This window comes from Sprattus sprattus (assembly GCF_963457725.1).
Source record: "Sprattus sprattus genome assembly, chromosome: 19".
NCBI classification, from domain to species: Eukaryota; Metazoa; Chordata; class Actinopteri; order Clupeiformes; family Clupeidae; genus Sprattus; species Sprattus sprattus.
The window spans coordinates 6076812-6097085 of NC_137917.1; the positions used below are offsets into that span (position 1 = coordinate 6076812).

The 20274-nt window shown below is 44.8% G+C and overlaps 1 protein-coding gene across 1 annotated transcript; it reads right to left on the bottom strand.

The window, feature by feature from the left end:
• Positions 1-1874: 1874 nt before the first annotated feature.
• Positions 1875-11639, bottom strand: pitpnc1b (phosphatidylinositol transfer protein cytoplasmic 1b; the record flags this gene model as incomplete). Its single annotated transcript, XM_080857782.1, has 10 exons — positions 1875-2171; positions 3813-3896; positions 4198-4261; positions 4841-4996; positions 6157-6249; positions 7259-7330; positions 7840-7847; positions 8547-8635; positions 9770-9918; positions 11592-11639. The coding sequence occupies 10 exons, from the start codon at positions 11637-11639 to the stop codon at positions 1987-1989; spliced, it is 948 nt and encodes a 315-aa protein (XP_080713908.1). The 3' UTR covers positions 1875-1986.
• Between the last annotated feature and the right edge of the window lie 8635 nt (positions 11640-20274).

The following is a 20274-nucleotide window of genomic DNA, read 5'->3' on the forward strand; positions in this document are numbered from 1 at the left end:
AATTACCCCGGGACTGCCTTTTTTACTGTCCCATAATTTGCTAGAAAAGAAACAAAGTAGTGTCTTTATCAGGGACCAGGCAGCTCTTCCTGTGGATTAAGCTCAGTAATATGAAGCACTAGACCCAGATCCTAGGACAGGATCAATCGCCTTTGGCAGCTGAGCATGTAGGAAATTACAGGCCAAAATGGACCACAGGCACTTGTAAGTCTTGGCACAACTGTGGGATATTATCTGTGAAGGACCTAATGGCCCCTTCTGTGGGAGAGACATGGATATGGAATTGAAATGAGACGTTTACATCATGAGGCTGTTGATCAATGCTTGGCAGTTTCTGTGGGCCTGCTCTAAAGGTGTATTGATCTATTGGTTGAGCTCATATATCAGGGGGTTAATGTGTAGGACAAACGCATTATTTCTGTGAAAGACCTTCACAAAACACCCCCTCTCCAAGTTGCTGCAGTGCATCAGGATCAAATGTTGCCATTTTAAAATAAAGACTGGGCTTAATCCCTCAGAGGCCACAAAAGAATAAAAAATGGCCACCAAGACCAAGGGAACTAAAGAATGAGAAAGCGCCGAGCTAAGAGAAGGCAGTGAAGACAGTTACTTTTTATACAAAATACAACATGATATTGCAATAGGAGTAATTTTACAGTTTTTCAGATAAAATGTTCCAATATTATAATTTAGAGGCAGCGCCGATGTAATGAACTCTATACATCACATGCTTCAGAAACGCTCTCCGGAGACAGGGAGAACAGAAGAGCAGCAGTGGGGCAAATCTAAAGGATGAAGACAGAGAGAGGGCGAGGCGCAGGATGATTATTGGAAGTGAGAGCAAAAGCTACTGCATCTCTGCAGACCCTTGCAGTGCTTCAGCTGTTTCTCTTTTCTATGTATGGCAAGGCCTGGATCTATCTCTCTCTCTTTCTCTATCCCCCTCTCTCTCTCTCTCCCCATGCCTTTATTATGAAGAGAAGCATGAACATCAGATGAATGTGGTGGAGGAGAACGGGAAGGAGGGCAAGCCTCGGCGCAAATTACACGCGTTGGAAGAATAGCCGATGACAGCAAAAGAGGATTCGTCTCTCTCTCTGTCGATTTGTTTCCTCCAATGTTCTCAAACTTTTCCATCTCAATTCCTTTTAATCATAGCTTCCTCTCCACTACGCGCTGCTCAGGGGGAGATGTGCCGTGGACGTCAATTTTCCCCCTTTGTTGCCTTAAGACTGTGGCGCTAACCCAATTTCCTGATGAATACCTCACCTCTGTAGTGATCAATCTACTGCTTGCTAGTTTCTGACGGCAAAGAGGATCCACTGGGGAGGAAAACATACATTTCTAGAGCCTGAGGGAATTTATTGTGCTTGTGCAAGTTTCACATTGACAAAATATATACATACACTTATGTCCACTGTAACTTTAATTCTCTTGACATCACACAGTTTGATTACTGCTGTTCACACATCGATTGCTATTGGTTTTTAGGGGCAGGGTCACGCGTCATTATACAGCCGTGTCAAAATATTGACAAGGTTAAAGATAAACCAAGCTTTCTCTGTTGCCTCTTTTACCTTATGAACATCGTGAAGCCAATGATTGGACATCTCACTCAATAACTAAACGGAACGCATGGGATTGCCATTCGAGACACGGCGTGGTGCATACAGCCAGGGCTCATGGCATGAACTCGATTGTAACTTCACCAGTCTGCTGTCCACCAGCTTGTTCTGGGTTAAATGAGTAGTGTGAAAAAAAAGTAGAGGCACCAGCGAGTATGTGGGAATTTGCTGTGGAAGACACATATTTATAAACACAGCCACTTTAGTTGTTTTATATGTAGACATGGTTGGGGAAGGGGATGTAAGGCACGTTATATTGGCTTGTTTGGGGGTGGAGGCAGGGCATTAGGTGAAGCCAGTCTATGGAACATGGCTCCAAAGTACCATGGTGAGAAGGGGTGGGGTGTTTGGGATGATGTAGTTATTCTGGCGTGGAATTCAGCCTCCCTTTGCTCGACACCTCCATCGATGAGCAGGAGGAGGACTTGGAGGAGGAGGAGGAGGTGGCAGAGTCGGGGATGGCTGCAGTCCTCACCCCCATCTTCTTCAAAGAGCACTCGTCTGTGACCGAGATGGAGCGAGAGAAGGCGGGACGAGGGGCTGCTTCTAAGAGAGAGAGAGAGAGAGAGAGAGAGAGAGAGAGAGAGAGAGAGAGAGAGAGAGAGAGGGAGAGAGAGTCAGGAGATTGAAGCACTGAGTGTGTCTGTAGTGAGTATATGTGTGTGACAGTGAAAAGAAGGAGGGAGAAACACTGTGTGTATATATGCCTTGGGAGGGAGATTACAACCAATTTTAGACTCATCGCAGACAAAATAATCTCCCTATGAATAGTGCATAACATGACAAACACAAAAAATACTCCCCTTGCCAACTGGATACCCTCATTTGTTCTGGGGTATTTCCATGTTTGCACATATACTCACTTGTTTGCATGGATATTAACTAATGCTGGCGGAACAGCTGCTCCTATTTACAACCTGACTTCATTGGGCAGCATGCTGCTGCCATAGAGACATCCTGCAGTAACGCTGTCCTGCCTGTGAGTGGCGATGGCGACACACACTGCCGGGGGATGAGCAATGACTGCAGGTCTATTACAGAGTGATGGTTCCCATCATGAGGGGAAAGTGGCAGGCTGCTGCTGGCCATATTGTGGACGCTGACAGGGATATTTACTATGCTGCTGCAGTACCACTGAATTACCATTAGAGGACAGTGTGGAGCCCATAAGAGCAGCACCAAGCATAGGCAGTCAGAGACCTGCGCTTCTTTGGCAGGCGCTCTCACATTGAGATGCATACACTGCCTCTGCTGCTAAAGCTGTACAAGCGCTAACACAAGCACACATTTAGGCACACGTGCGTCTGAAAGCCACAACTGGCAAGGTTAGAGAACCACCCCCTCACCTCCAACCCCTCAAGCGTGTAATTCTTTCTGCTCAGCTCTCACTTCAACTTGATTTTTCACTTTTTCCATTTGGTTGATGTGGTTGGTTGTATGAAATAGCAAACCAAGAGTGCCTGGGCAGGTAGAGATAGAAAGAGAGCCCATCAGTGCCGCCTCACATACACTAAATGTGGCTGGGACTGAATGAAAGTGTGACTGTGTTTTAATAAAAGGCTCCTACCTCCTGCAGCTACAATGCACTCTTACATATACATTTCTATGGCAACACACACAGCATATACTTACATACTCACTCTTAGTCACTCTCCTCTATCACCTTCTCTCTCCTTTTTGCACCCACACACACACACACACACACACACACACACACACACACACACACACACACACATACATACACACACACATACACACATCCCCAAACATATGCACACACACAGTGTGACATTTACAGTAAGTGCTGCATGGCTAGATATTTACGATGCAGATGTGATGATGGGGCTGAGTTCAGGAGGGTAGCTGCATTACACTATTCATCACCACTGACGCAGTGGCATTTACCACACACCATGGCAGAACACCTTACATGGCTCTCCACCATTCTCTCTCACCCTCTCTTTTCCTCGCTCATCATTCTCTCTCTTCTTTATCTCTCTTTCTCTTTCTCTCACGCTCTCTCTCCCCCTCTCTCTCACTCACTCACTCACACACACACCCACACACAGACACACACACACACACACACACACACACACACACACACACACACGCACACACACACACGCACACACACACACTCTCTAATAGCATCATTGCAAACAATCAGTGCTTTAACTGTACCTTTATTCTCTGTGTTTTTGAGTTTGTTATTGGTCTCTTCCTGCAGGTGTTTCTCGTACTCACGCACGTCCCCCAGGCTCATCCCTGGGTGGGGCAAAAACAGAGAGAAAGCGTGTCGGCAAACCACCCCGCTCTGAGTCACGCGTCTGACATACCGTATTATTGACTAAACGAGCTAGAGCATGAAGATGCATATGCTGTCAGCGGTTCTTCCATACGCAGTGTCTCCTCTAACATTTCAAAGCGAGCGGTGCATCTCACATCGCCTTTATCTTACAGCGCGTGCTTTTGAACCGTTGTCAGCTGGTTTATGAGTCTTGGTAATAAGCACAGGTTTGACCAATATTGTTTGTAGTGTAATGGGAGTTACATGAAGGGTAATTACCATGCCAGTCATCTAACCAGGCTACAGCCTGTCTGTGTCCCACTAGCAGGATGTCACGAATGGCCTGTGAAGAACATATCACAGCATGTCAAGTTACGTTACACACAGCACCTCTACATGATGCAACACCGGGACAATCAGAGAACAGCATGACATTGTCTTGTTGAGTTGTAGGTCATGGCATGATTTTTGTTAGAGTGTAATAGATTTAATATGCACGCTTTAGACTTTATGACATTATGTAGAGTAAAATGGCATTTGGCTGAGGGAATAATAAAATGGCTTTAATGTCACTGAGGGACTTTTCCTCAGCCCCTTTTACTGACAGTTTCCCATTTGGACAGGAAATAGCAATTTGACCACAACCTTCATCTTACTTCTTCACCACTGGAGTTTTTAAAAGGTAATAGGCAAAGGTGTGATGAGATTTTGAAACGAACGCTATTATGGGAGTTAATGCCTTGGCGAAACGCATAATGGCGTACTGTAAGGTGATTGCTGCGGCTGTCCAAGAACACCTTTCAAGCTTCACATCTCCATATGAACTGCCATCACTGGATTCCGCTCTCATCTCACCGCTCGAGCTAAATTTATGTGGCAGAAGGACACGGAGGGAGGGGCGCTGTTGTTCTCTGTTCCCTACCTTGTGGATGAATTCCTCAGTTCTGGTCTGAAGTCCGTACACCTCGAAGCTGCAGTGCACCTTCTTGTAGGAGCACATGATCGGCTTGCTGCTGTTCCTCCAGCCATCCACCAGGGGTCCGCGCCCAGTCTTCGCTGACACCCAGCTGCTGAGGTCCTGCCGGGGGTTAAGCATTTAGAGATTACCTGCTGAGTGAGCACCACACCAGAGGTGGCCCTGGGTGTGTGTGCCTCTGTGTGTGAATGAGTGTGTGTACATGCATGTGTGTGCATGTGAGGATCGAGTAAAAAGATGCTTACTGAGAGCATACTATATATTTTTGAGCAATTGGCGTGTGTTGGTGTGTGTGTGTGTGCATGTATGTGTGAGCGTGAGTGTGGAACAGGGAAGGACAGAGCAAACTGATGTTTATTGAGAGCCAACTGTATATTTTTCTGGTGGTTGTGCATTGGTGTGTGTGTGTGTGTGTGTGTGTGTGTGTGTGTGTGTGTGTGTGTGTGTGTGTGTGTGTGTGTGTGTGTGTGTGTGTGTGTGTGTGTGAGTGTGTATGTATGTGTGTATGTATGTGTGTACATGTGCGTGTTTCAAGGGAGGATGCAAGAGAAAAATAGGGCATCTACCTAAAAGGGCAACAAGCAGAAATCCCTTGGATCAGAGCTGACCCTGGGTTTCTCACTGCAAGAGCTAAAATAAATAATGGAGCTGACACTGAGTGATCTCAGACTGCACATCTTAGAATAGTGCACGTTTGATGTCTCCTGTGTTCTGACTGCAGGAGACATAAGCACGCATTATAATGACACAAGCTGTTACTGTGCAAACGTCAAACATAAAAGCAGTGTTCTGCCTAAGTGTGTAGGTGTGTGTGTGTGTGTGTGTGTGTGTGTGCGTGTGTGTGTTTGTGGTACCACTCACAAGACGTGTGGGAAGGTGAGGCTCACGTCACAGTTCAAAACCTGCTTGCCTGTATAGACCTTTTTCATACTATATGAGTTCTGTGCATGTGTGTGTGAATGTGTGAAATACACTTTAACCACACATACATTCATATGCGTAAGCTAATGAAAAACCCTGATGCTGCATTTCACAGAGATTAATTTTGTGCTAGCTAGACCAGTAGTGCAGGTTTACCAGCAGAACAGACAATCAGTAAACAGAATCTAGAATGCCTTTACAGCATATATGTGTTTTCATGCATGTGTGTATATGCGCTTAGATGTGCTTTAAGAATGTGTTTTTTTATGTGCTTGTACCTCTGACTTCTTGCGCTTACATGCGAGTGTGCTTTAAGAATGTGTTTTTTTATTTGCTTGTACCTCTGACTTCTTGTAGTGCTTCTCAGGATATGGATCCGTCAAAATGTCCAAAAAGCACACATTGTCTTTTGGGGTGGGGCTTCCTCCAAACACCTGAATGATCACAAGATAAAAAAGGGTGACACGTGTTTTAGCAGTGTTGATGGTCACACCTGAATTATCACAAGATAAAAACAGGGTGACGCGTGTTTTAGCAGTGTTGATGGTCCAAACTCTGCCTCGCAAAAACACCCCCACAGATGCACTGTCGCTCGCAGTATCACCAATGCACCTCTGGTGAATACTAGGAGGCAAACAACCCTTCATGACACACCTGACACCCACAAATCTGAAATCAACAAGGTGGAACAACCTGAAGAACAACCGGGGGTTCAGTGGCCCCCGGTGTGGTGTCCCATCGAGGCAAATGAGAGAAGACGCCCAGCATGTTATTTCTTATCATTAGGCCATAACTGTCTGGCTTTCACAAGGCCGAAGTGCTTTGGTGTGTTTAATGGCCGCTGCGCCTGTGGTGTAGCGCCGGCCGTTAGTCCTGTGTAGCTCTCCCCGCCGAGCTGACACTTTCATGTGTGTTATCTGTTATACCCGCTCCACCATACATCTTCCTGTGTTACGCAGTGCTAAGCCCGCGCGTGTTCTCTCATTCTTTCTCTCCCTTCGCCTTGCTGCGGTTTGAGTGGTGGCAGTGTGATGGAAACAGTGAGGGAACAACAGAAACAAACTCCCCCGGTCCTCTCATCTCCCAAGTATGCCGCTTGGAGCTGCTTCAGCGTGTTGGGGCTTGTTTTTTCTCTGAGCCTTTCTACCCCAAAAACATTCAATTACTTGGGGACTGTAGGAACAGTAATGACACCGCGATGGGCCTGAGCAGGTTCCCCTGGCTCTGCGTAACTGCCATTGCTCCAGGACTTCTCAACTTACACCAGTGAAAATAAAGATAAGATTGCAGTGAACACCATGCAAGGCAGCAAGGTCAATAAAGGTCATTGTGATGTTGATGAATAGGTGGTAATGCCCTATTGTGCTGAAAGCAACACCGGTAAGAGGATTAGTTTCTCTTTGGAGTAAAGACAGAATTGTGTTGCGCTAGTGCAAGACTCACATTATCGCTCTCCCCATTGTCGTTCTGGAACTTCGTCTCAATCCTTATGTTAAACTTAGGAATGAAGGAACACTGAAAGAGAGAGAGAGAGAGAAAGAGAGAGAAAAAGAGACAGAGAGAGAGAGAGAGAGAGAGAGAGAGAAGGTGGGTGGATTGGTGGCAAATACTGGTACAATTAAGATGAAAAACAAGTGAAGGAAAATAAAAGGATAAAATAGTATGTAAATCCAGCAAAGAAGGGACTGATCAAATGAAACAATAGCAGTCAATATAAATGTAACCTCGATCCCTGGCACCTTAAGAGAAACACGCTAGCACCCATGAGTTTTAGCCTCTTTGCAAGCACACCTGTCTCCCATGTCCGAGGTTGCAAGTTGGAGTCCGGTGTGGGACTGTGGCTATCTACACAATGCAGGCTACACAAACACAGAGGAGCCAAAGAACTAGACAATACATTGTAGGGAAGCTGCATGGGAAGACTAGAGGGGAGCAGAGAACCTGTGCTTTATCCAGAAGACCAGCAAATGAAAGGCTTATATTATACTGCATCCATCTAAGGGATAATATGTGAGCATACTTACTGAGTACTCTGCAGCACCGTGGGGTTTAGCATGAGAAACGCGAGAGGTGGGAGAGAGAGAGAAGGAGAGGGGGAGAGAGGTGGGAGAGAGAGAGGAGGAGAGGGGAGAGAGGTGGGAGAGAGAGAGGAGGAGAGGGGAGAGAGGTGGGAGAGAGAGAGAAGGAGAGGGGGAGAGAGGTGGGAGAGAGAGAGGAGGAGAGGGGAGAGAGGGGGGGTAGAGAAAGTGGGAAAAAATGGGCTGGTTAGATCAATGATGTCACTGGTGCATTAAACCTCTATATCTATAGTTTTCTTAAAGGACACCAAGTGTAGGACACACAACAAGAACAATACACACACACACACACACACACAACAAGAACAATACACGCGCACACACACACACAACAAGAACAATACACACACACACACACACACAACAAGAACAATATACACACACACACAGGCACGCACGCATGCGCACACACACATAAACACACACTGAGTCACGTGCCAGCATGAGCGCAGTCAATAGCACCATTCTTTAAACGCTGTGTATTGACAGTAGCCAAAGTAAATGGGACATGTGGTTCATTAGTGGTGCATTACCGGTGACAGATGAGGTTGTGTGCTGATGTGTTGGTGTGCAGAGTGTGTATACGAGACTCATTGTAGGTGTGCAAGCATCCGTGCACGCACGGTGCATGCCAATGGGAGCGTTTGACTGACCGGTGATGGTGTAAGGGTAGAAGTTCCAGGCAGTCTCTGTCACATAGAATATCCGTGGGATGAACCTCCTCATCCAGTCAGGCAGCTTACTGGACATGGGGAAACATGGGGGACATGGGGAAGACAGCGATGGGGGGGTTTGAGGTTAGAAATGCTGAGCTTTTGCTTCTTTTATTGTTAACAGCTATGCTGGATTTGAAGAGTTGAAACGGTGACGAGGGGGACAGATGGGGGATGATAACTCATTATGTTCTGCTGAGAAAGGCGCAGGACACCTTTTAAAGGTGTGTCCACATGCCCTTTGCATTAGAGGACGCAAGCAAAAGAGCACACAATAACAAACTATGCCTTTCGAGATAAGACGAGGTAGGAAAGGAATGGGGCTGTTTGTTTTCCCTCCCTGACCTGTCACCGGGAGGCAAGATGGAGAGCTCTTCAGATGGATGGACAGAAAGATGAATGGATATAATGATGGTGGGTAAACAGAACAAAAGGCATACGTTCAGATAAATGACAAGGAGGGTGTGCATAGAGATAAAGACCCCACACAACATTCCTAGACTGGCTCTAATCCAGCAAAGGGTTTAAATATCTTTCTGAGGTGGAAAATGCTCCATATACCTTTAGGGCATGGTGAGACAAGCATTAGTCAACCCTGGTAATTGAGCCAGTCAAGGTCATTAAGGGATCCAGAGGACCCCTAGCGGGGCTGGTTAAAAGGATGCAGGGATGAAAGATGGATGGTTAATATCTGAGGAGGAGCAGGAGAGGGATAGGAGGCGCAGAGCAGTGAGGAGGCCTTGGACAGGAGGTGCAGGTGCAGAGACGTGTAGTTAAGTTGTGATGTCAGGGGGTTAAACAGCACAAAGCAAAAGGATCGAAGGAGCAACTCAAACAGTGTGCAGGAAAATACTGGCAGAAGTAGACTTTTGTAGAACACATAGTACACAACATCAGGTATGAAATATTAGACAGGACACGTAACACACTAAAAATCAGTGGAATAGGGGTGACAATAATACAAGGGGGATTCTATTAGAGAGCAGGACAGATACAAGTAGCAAGAATAACGAGGACTGTGAGCAGACACAGAAAAAGGGCAGCCAGTGTCAATGTACAGGAAAGGTCAAGAAATTACAGATGTAACCTATGAAGAGGAGATGTTCATAAGCCGGCTACCACTGGGGTCAGTGGTGGGTTCACTGGCAGTGGGACAGCCTCACCTGCTGAGGTAGACGCGCTTCTCTGTGACCTGGCCGACGCCATGCTGGGGGTGTGTGTCTGGCTCGTTGCGGAGCACCTCCACCCCCTCCCCTCCCACACTCTGCTCACTGCTGTGTTTGCTGATCATATAAAGCTGACCAATTTGATACTGAAGGAGAGAGGTTAAGAGGTGGTGAGATAGAGGCAGGGGAAAGGGGTGGTGTGTGTGTGTGTGTGGTGTGTGTGACTGTGTGTGTGTGTGTGTGTGTGTGTGTGTGTGTGTGTGTGTTTGTGTGTGGGTATGTGTGTGTGTGTGTGTGTGTGTGGGTATGTGTGAGAGCGTGAGAAAGTCAGAAGTTAAAAGAGATTACAAGCAGAGAAAAGTCAAACTTCACCTTCACCCTCTTGCCGAGCCTATACAGTAGTTCTATTTAGTGGTTTTATTTTTGTTTGTTAAAATCCATGTGTTTAGCCTAATCGCTTTTAAATAAATATGCTTATTAAAACCGCTTCCTTCTCATAAGGGATTAAGGCCGCAAACTTTTTCATTCACACTGAGATTACAAAACCAATCTGTTTCCAAAAACATTCCTAATTTTTCAAGGGAAGCACAAGTGCATTTTTATTCAACGAGTGAGTAGGACCTATTTCACATTCTTAGAAGTAAGAAACACAGCTTCCAGTACTTGAAATGGTTTGTTTCAATTTTTGAATTAACGGGACATTTTTCTAGGATGGCGGAGTACTGGAGTAGAGAATAAAAAGTCATTACTCAAAGTCAAAGAGGGTAAGTGCTGTCAAAGAAAACACATTCATCTGGTGAGTGATGGGGAAAAATCCCACTTTTTTTGCATAATGTGAAGAAGACAAATGAGGTGTACATTCCCTGCGTAGCTGTGAACCCAATACCTATGGCTAAACTCAAAGACCATCCACACTAGGTGTGACTGCAAAGTGAATGTGTTTCCTGCAGCTATATTTAGCTCTAGTTAAAAGAAACAGACAAATTGTGGGGGAGGAGGGTGTATACAGTAAGAAATGACATTCAAGGAAATCCCCGGAAGAAGAAATGATTTAGAGCTCAGCTGGACTGAAGCTCGCTTTGTTGTCCTGTGTTAAACTCCAAGGTAAACTCCAGTAAACACTTGGACAAAGGAGGGAACCAGTTTGACTAGTTTTTGTGTGATTGGACAAAGACACACACACACACACACACACACACACACACACACACGCACACACACACACACACACACACACACACACACACACAACCACACACACACACACACACACACACACACACACACACACACACACACACACACACACACACACACACACACAGGGCTCCATGCATGCAAATAAAACATGATCTGTCAGAACACAGCAATTGTGTTTTTAATAATTCTGTGCCTCAGCTGGTTGTTAATTACACTACAGTGGTGTGTCATTATTGTAATTAACGATGCTTTTGAGACCCTAACTCTAACAACTATTTACAGTGAACTGTGATACCATGAAATTGCGAAAATTTCTTTCCATCACAATAACAAAACCCCTGAGTGTCTTTTAACCATTTGAAGATTTCGTTTGATCTAACTTAACCGCTAAAGTGCTGTGATGTGTAAATAGATCAATCTTGTTTGTTACAGCACTGCAGACTTTTCCCATAGTTCAGGTTGACATGGAGTACCTGCTTGACATCGACAGAGGAACAGCTACTTCACCGTTGATTGAAACTACATGCTTCACACACCATGTTTACACCTACAGTCTGCCACCAGACCACAGCAAATACAAGCATACTCAAAACGAACGGAACTTTGACTGCTCACTTACCTCGTCTACTGTCAGCGGCATACATACTCTGTACTCCTTGGTTAGCATTGTGAGTGAAGTGGTTGATAGCTATCTGTTGCTCTGTCTGGGTTCCTACCTCTCTTTCTTTCAGTATTCTATGCTCTATGTATACTAAACTGAAACATTTTTAAAAGTCTCAAAACCATTACGCTGACCTTCTCTTTCCTTTTTCTTCTTCCTTCCTCTTCCTTTCTCGGTCACGTTCTTGCTCTCTCGCTTTACTGCTGATGTCAGTTGCCCTTTGTGTCTTGCACTGATCACACAGTCAATGTGTATCCACAAAACTAATTTTATGTTCTCCCTCACTTTTTCTCATGTGTCTCTCATTAATCTCTTCACTCCTTATGTCAACATTCAGCTCTGTCCTTCGCAATCATTGCCAGCTCTTATTTGCCTTTGTCTTTAGCAGGCAACTGTCGCCAGTGTGAAACTATGTCTGTCTTTCTTTCCTTTTTTTCTTTCTCTTTCTTTTTCTGTTCACTACTGGCCTCTTTCAAGTGTAACTGCGCTGTTGTGTTGCGGAACGTGCCCCTCCCCTTATTTTACCTCTTGACTTCAGGTTTCAGTGAGTTCCTTCCCTCCACTTATCTCACTCCCCCCCTCTACCTTCAGCACTCCCTCTCTCTTCCCCTCCTCCCACCTCTCCTCACTCCCTTACCTGTGCTCTCCCACTCCCATGCTCTCTCTCAATCTCGCTAATCTCTCCCGCTTTCTGGCTCACACACACACACACGTACAGTAATGCTGACACAATCACACACACACACACACACACACACACACACACACACACACACACACACACACACACACACACACACACACACACACACACACACACACACACACACACACACACACACACACACACACACACACACACACACACACACACACACACACACACACACAGTATCCTCTTTTTTGGTTCATGTTTAAGCTGACACTTACTACTCATCTTTAAGAAAATTTAAAATACAAACATCTGATATACATGATAAAAATAAGCTCAGTAAGGCAACTGTGAAGCTACTGTGAAGGAAATACACATGTAAACTGAATCTAGGTCATCAAAGATAGTTTCAGACTCTTGCTGTGCCAGGGAGTTTTATGGTCTCTTTAAAGCTACAGAGGGCCTCAAAATGGATGACTAGAAAGGTTGGGTCCAGATCAGATTAAATATTACCACAGATACAGTAGAAGCAGGGGGACAATTAAGGGTTACATAATGGCCAGCCTGTGGACTGGAATTTCAATTTTGACACACCTGCGCTCATTAAGTTTCCCTACCAGCGCATTACAATTGCACAGTTGTGCCTAATATTGCACTGCTTATACAGAACCCCTCTGAAAGCAAAGCCAATTGAAATGGATGTCAGAGAACGGTTGCAGAGAATGAAAGGAAGCTTGGGTGCATGAGAAAATGTGATATTTGTGAAAAACAAAAAGGTATATCTGGAATGACTCTTTTTAAGGAAATCATTTGAATGTTAGATAAGCTGGAAATTAGCCTACATTGATATTAAATTCGTTTACTCAAAGGATGCCAGTAACTGCTGAAATGTGGTACACTACGATCAGAAGTCCTTCCTAGATGGATACCAACTCCTCTATGTCCTAATTGGCCAGTTTCATAACTGACAAACTTTAACTAATGCTTGTTATCCCTCTGCCAGTGGGATTCCAAGTTTCACACACAGTAGACATCAATGAAACACTTCTCAAGATACCTACTGTTATTTATTGCATTTGTGGAGATGCAGCTAGCTAACACCTGGGAACCCCTAATAGTCACTGCATGAGTCATGTGATACTCTGCCAATGCCTGCAGGAATCCTGGCCCCCCAGGAATGAGACTACTGACCAGAGGGCTAAAGCTTTGATCATGCAGGATGAGAAACACTCATGATCAGTGTGTGTGTGACAGTAAAGTATCGGAGATTTTCCCATCAAGACATCTTTCTCTCAGACCTTTGAAAAGATAGTGAATGTTCCATCTGCCACAACACAATACACACACACACACACATGGGTTTTAAGTAGTACTACCGCAGATCTCCTTTAAAGTGAGGATAGAAAAGGGTCCTTCACATGTGTCGCTACAAATTAAAGAAACTGTGTTCTAGCCCTTAGTACCTTAGAGCAAAGTTGCATATTTCTCAGAGATATATAATCTCCTGTGATACAGGCAGTAATCAGGGGAGAGTGTTTCCTATTTAAAGCGTGGGCGGTGTGCCACGGGCAGAGAGTGGACACTTCAATTTCATGGCTGGTCTTACAGTCAGCAGGTCACCGCATCAGACACTTAGCATCCAGTGAGAGATGGGTCTGCCACCGACTCTGAGCTACCCTGCCTCTCCTTGACAGCTCTAATACAGCTCTAATACTTTTTAACTAATTATTATGTGAATGCAGACTTCTGTATGGGTTATATCTGGGCGTCAAAAATTACTTCTTTATGAGGATAGCCAGAGAATTGCATGGATTTCAAACTGGTCACAGTAAAATGGTTTTAAATCCCTCTATGAAAATTGAGGTGGGGGGGGGGGGGCTATAAGTAATGTTGGCTTAACTCAATGCTTGTTGTGGGGATAGTTGGTTGGCCTGCAGCATTGATTAGCCAGCCCTTTTAATTGATATCTCCGTGGAGGACGGCCCGCACAGGGAGAGGGCCAAATTCCCAGATGAACCGGATTAAGAAGAGCACTCTTATTTCCATCGACTCCCTATCTCCCGCTGTCAAACCAGACCCAGATACTACGGATGGGCCGGGGAGATGGGTTGGTTGTAGACTATTTTAGGCTACACAATTTGCAAAATACAACAAGCCACCAACCATGGGAAGTGTCTATGAAAACCTGAGAAATCCAAATACTGTTCAAATTGATTGCTGCGATTTCTCCAGCAACCCACAGTGGGCTACGATGGATCATATTGTGCATTCACGCAAAACTGTGCTCTTGAGTCTCGTCCCTCCTCATCAAACTAGCAGCCAGTCAAGTCACTGCAATCTCCAGTTTCTGCAATGTCTGGGGTCTGCAAAAAGAATAATTCATATCATTCCTATTTTAAAATGCACCAATTACATTGTTTGATTTGTGTTCTACAATCAATTATGCATGTTTCGTCAGAAACATGTACATTGGTGTTACTTGCATTTGCACCCAAGTCTGTAATTTTTTTCAGTACTTCGCATGACAAGAAATGTCGTAGCTAAATTTGTGTGTTTTCAGATGAACAAAGCAAGCGGTAGAAGCCATGTGGTGTCAATGAGTAGGCCTATCTGGGGTCCATCAATTCATTTTCGTGGGGAACGGGTTCAAGCATCTTCATGAAAAACTGTTGATGGTCCCAAAAGTTCTAACTATGATGATGAATACATTTTTTTTGAGAGAGAGAAGGTGAATAAGCTGCATGAGATTGGTCAGTTTTGTGGATACTGTTGCGATAGTGATGTTGTGTTCCCATTATTGATTAAAGATGCTGTTTGCTATTCTGGTGAAAGGCTGTTGATATTTGAGCTCAACAGCCAATCACTCCTCTCCCTTCCGTGCTCACGAAGCAATGTGCTGGTTGGCCGGAATTGTTTATGGCTCGGTCCGAGCCACTATGTTTGTTTCCCATTTACTGAGCAAGTACTGTTTACGAAAACTGAGTTTTTTGAGCACATACAATTAACAGATATCTAAAGGACCGTGAGGAGCAATTTGCAAGTTTGACAAAAATGTATTAGATTAGAACAGCAAACTTTGCCTCTAAGACTAATATCTACCTTCCTCCTGTCTTTTTTCCCATATGTTGTATTCATCATAGCTGGTCCCACTTGGCTCACTCACACTGATGTCCAAAGGATGCCCTTTTATTCTGTTCAGTCTGGCTACGTATCCTGTGTAGACACCACCAATGGACCTTATAATTAGAGTGAAAATGACTCATCCTAAATAAATCATCCTAAAATCACAGACATATCATGCCCCCCTACCTAACTCAATCAATCTGTTCCCATAGTAATGAATAATTTATATGAGTTTTGCTTTATCAAGTCATATCAAAGTGGGTGTGTGTGTTAGAGAGAAAGGTCTACTGCAGTGTTTGAGAATTAGCTCAGAGGAAAACAGATGAGCAAACAGAGATAGTCAAACAATTCGAATCAGAATCAGATTGGAGTAGTGCACAAAATGCACACACACACACACACTCACACACACACAGAGAAAGAGAGAGATTCCATGGAATCCAACTCCCATGGTATGTTCTTTAAAATCGCATTTTCCCATGTATTTTACGTTGCTGTTGCAACTGCCAGTCCTCTGTGTCCAATGAAAGTCAATGGTGTGCAGAAGAGTGATAGAACAGATGGGAGGGGTAAATTGATTGATGAATACAAATGAAGATTAATGCTTACAGGAAGTAGATAAAACGCATCTGACACCACACTCTTCTTCAGATCTGAAGATTTAACCATGTTTTATGCAGACTGACTGGCCTGTGATAGTGTGGGTTATTAATATAGAGGGCCACCACTAGGTCTTAATGTCGATTATGATCCAGATATGGATTACTCCATACCAGGTTTGTCAAGGAGACTGAATGTATATGTGAAAAGCTGTATGTATAAGTATGCAGTGGACTGATAGTATCACTGTGGGTAAAATGCAGAGATAGAATTCAGAGTGTGTGCGTGTCACTATCTCTGCCATAAACATAGTCACTAGTCACTAGGGCTCATTCCCATCCATCCATCGTAAGCGATTTCCTTATGGTTTTCCTGACGTTTAATTAAGAATACTGGCTGTATCCACCGCACTCTCTATAAAGGCACAAACCTGCTGGCACAAACAGGCACTCTTGCTCTTACCACACTAACAGACACTGATGAATGTTTACTGAGGGGGAACTGACGAATCTACATGTCAATTAAGCCTGTGAGGCTTTCTGCTTCTCCATCAATAGCGCATCGCGAAGGCTTCTGAAATGTACGAACTCACTAAAAGGTTAACCTTCCCTGTCAACACCAACGTCTCCGAAGAGTCCCGTGATGACCCGGAACCATTGTTTTTTATCGTGACTTTTCAGTTTATTATCCACAAACAGAAACAACGTTAGAAACACAATGAGGGTTTTTACCATTTGAAATCTTACCCCTCTTCTAAGTGACTGTTGTTCAGGGAGAGACGGACAAGTGTGCAAAAGAAGGAAAGACAGAGTCGATAGCAAACCAGTTCTTGTGACTTCTCTGAATCTGATAAAAAAAAATCTAAACTGATTCCAGCAGTTTTACAATTCGTATGCGCACTCAAGCGTACAACACACACACACACACACACACACACACACACACACACACACACACACACACACACACACACACACACACACACACACACACACACACTGGTCCTCCTGGTTAACTGGACTCTATCTCAGGAACTGCGGCACTGGCTGCTGCTACACACGATACTTCACACGCCCCATGCATAGTCTCTTTCTCAAGAACCTACGGCATGTGTTGTATCACTCATGCTCCCACCTTGACGCGGGCCGTAGCCTATGCATTAAATGAACACACTGTTAGGGTGACACTCACATGTTGTCGGGTCGACAGCTAGTGTGCAGGCAAACACCTCCGTTTTGCTAGAAGAAGCAGAAACAGCGATACGGCGCTGGAGAAACGCAGAGTGGGAGGGGTGGTGGTGGACATGCAGTCGGAGGGAGGGGGTTCAAGCGCAATAGAGGACTGAGTGGTTCTAGTAAATATTTATATTGCATTATGATACGCGAGAGTGAGTGAGGGGAGGGGTGATGGAGAGCGGGAGAGAAGAAGAGAGAAAAGGACTGTGTTATTAATACTATTCCACACCGCTAAGTTTAGCATTCAACACGTGTCGCCGGTGATAGAGAGAGGAAAAGACGGAGAATGAGTGAGAGAGAGAGAGGGAGGAGGGAGAGAGAGGGGTTGACGGTTGCTAGGTGACGGGGAGCATATACTGAATTTTAACAAAAGAACAGGGAAGAGGGAGAGGGAGAGAGAGAGAGCGAAAGAGGGGAGAAAGGGAGGGAGTGATAGGTAGCGAGAAAGACCTCGAGAAACTGAATACATGTTGGATATCTATGTACATGTATTTCTGGGGGGACAACCAGTAAAACAAGGATACCTCAAAAGAAATGATGTGAAAAGAATGGAGGGACGAAGGGAGAGAGGGGGGACAGGCTCGTGAAAAACAGTAAGTATATCTTTAATGAATGTTGTGCTTCGGGGAGATGTTTGGATAGCCTATCTTTTGAGATGGGCAGACGCAGTCGTGCGGAGCGGGGAAATGTGTCATTGACAGTGCGGGTAAGGTTCCGGGTGGCGGTGTTTGATGCGCTATATGTTGGAAAGATGGATGGCAGCAGATATAGAGGTGGAAACGGCCGGCGCACGGGGCTTTGACCCCTCTGTCATTGCTTCGCGTGCACATACATCGTACACTCACGTTATAACACACTATAAAAACAAACATTCTTTTCCTTAGTCTTTTTCTTCCTCACGCACTCATACAAACGTTTACATGTGGATTCACACACAGACTCTCACACACAAACATAGACGAGATTGCGCGCACACACACACACACCGCACAGAGAGGGACACTTAGTCGCGAGCTCAATTAGTGAATTCAGGAAAACAGCAGATCTGCTTGTCAATAGAATATTTAAACCCAATTTAAAATGCTGCCCCGTCTTTGGTTGGAGCTGCAAGTATCGTTGTTATGCGCTGTCTCCTCTTGCCGTTTCACTTGTGTATGTTACTGCGGATTTATCAATATAAGTGAACGGAGCTATTGATGAAGCACACACTTCACATCGTATAGTTTGCATTCGCGCCTCTGTGTGTCTCCTTGCAGTTTGGATCGAGCTTTTTGTTAGTCGGTGTATCACCTCAAGTGTTTCTATTTATGTCTGAATATGTATTTATGTATGAAAAGGTGGAGCATTCTGATTAAAAAAACAAAAACTGAATTTTTCTTGGGAAATTCAGTCATTATTGCATACAAAAAATTCAACAGAGAATGTTTTTCGTTCTCTAATCAAAACGAATTGCTCATGTTGTTCACATGCAGCTGAGATCAAATAATTATTCCCCAGATTGGTTTGAGCCTCTAGACATGCAGTGGTCTCACAAGCATTGTGTTGAGATTGCATCGTCATTTTGCTCAACTTCGCCTAGTGGTATTTGCACCAAGTTACTATGTTAGAGCACAGGTTGACATAAAAAGAAAACATCCCCAGGCCCAAGAGGGCATTGAGCCCATGGACTTGTTACTGCACCGAAAGGGACATATCTGACCTACATGACAAGCATGGTGAACCTGCTGCAGTCTCTCTCTTTCGCTCTCTCCCTCTCTTTTTGTCCTATGGAACATACAGTGATGATGATGGACTAACAAAAGCTCAGGTTCAAGTGCGGTATGCTTTGAGGTTTTTGGGCTGGTTCAACTTCATGGACCTCACCAAAGGCTGAAGCAATGCCCTGATTTGACATGGGGGTAAATAACTGCTGTCGTTAGGGCTGCTTAAATCCTTCCAGTGTGAGGCTGTGACTCATGTCTCGCATTTCTGAAACAAGACTGTTTTTTCCTCTGAGATTTCTGCTTCCATTTCCCCCATGCTTGTTTCGTATCTGTGTTTCGTATTAATCATATTGATTTTAATTGTATTAACCATTAAACATGTTTTCTAAATACCAACATGGAATAAAAGAATTGAGCATGGGAATTTCACATGCAATATGCATACACACATGCATGCACACACACACACACACACACACACACACACATACACACACACACACACACACACACACACACACACACACACACACACACATGCACACACTGCAGCACTTTAATGCACACATTGCTGTTACCTTCAGTGTCAATACGACCCTGCTCCACCAATCTGTCTTACTGATGCTCTCGAGGCTCTACTGTACCAGCTGAGCCTAGAAACACTGGTGATACAGAGTGAGAGAGAGAGAGAGAGAGAGTGAGTGAGAGAGAGAGAGAGAGAGAGACAGAGAGAGAGAGAGAGGGGGGAGAGGGAGAGAAGGAGGGAGATAGGATGATGTCGAGATGTGGAAGGAGGTGTAGACAGAGAGTGTGGTGAAAACCAGAGGTGTAGAGAGCGAGTGAACAGGAGAACAGGAGGTGTGGAGATGGAGATGCAGGGCGAGGAAGGGGAGAGAGGCATGGGAGTACATGGCACTGAGATGGAGGATGGAGAGACAAGTGGAAGGGGCAGCAGAGACTGATGGTGGACAGGGATGGAGTGAGAGAGGTGAGATGTACATTACAAAATCGGTAACACTGTTAGAGAGGGGCGAAGGAGTGATGTAAGGGGAGAGAGGAATGAAAAATGAGATAGAGGAAGAGAGGGCTGAGGGATAGGAGAAGACAGCGGAGAGGAGGGAGGGAGGAGAGGGGGCAGCTAGAATTGAATATCAGAGGGTGAACATGGTTGGAGGGTTTGATCAGAGAAATGAGAGCAACAAGAGTCAACGTTTGTGTTCCCTCTCCTGCTCTCCCCCAGTTCCCTCATTAATTACACAGAACGGGTTCTTTTTTAAAACTCACATTTACTGTGTTGCTTTTTTCTCATCCTTTCGTGTCTTGTCTCC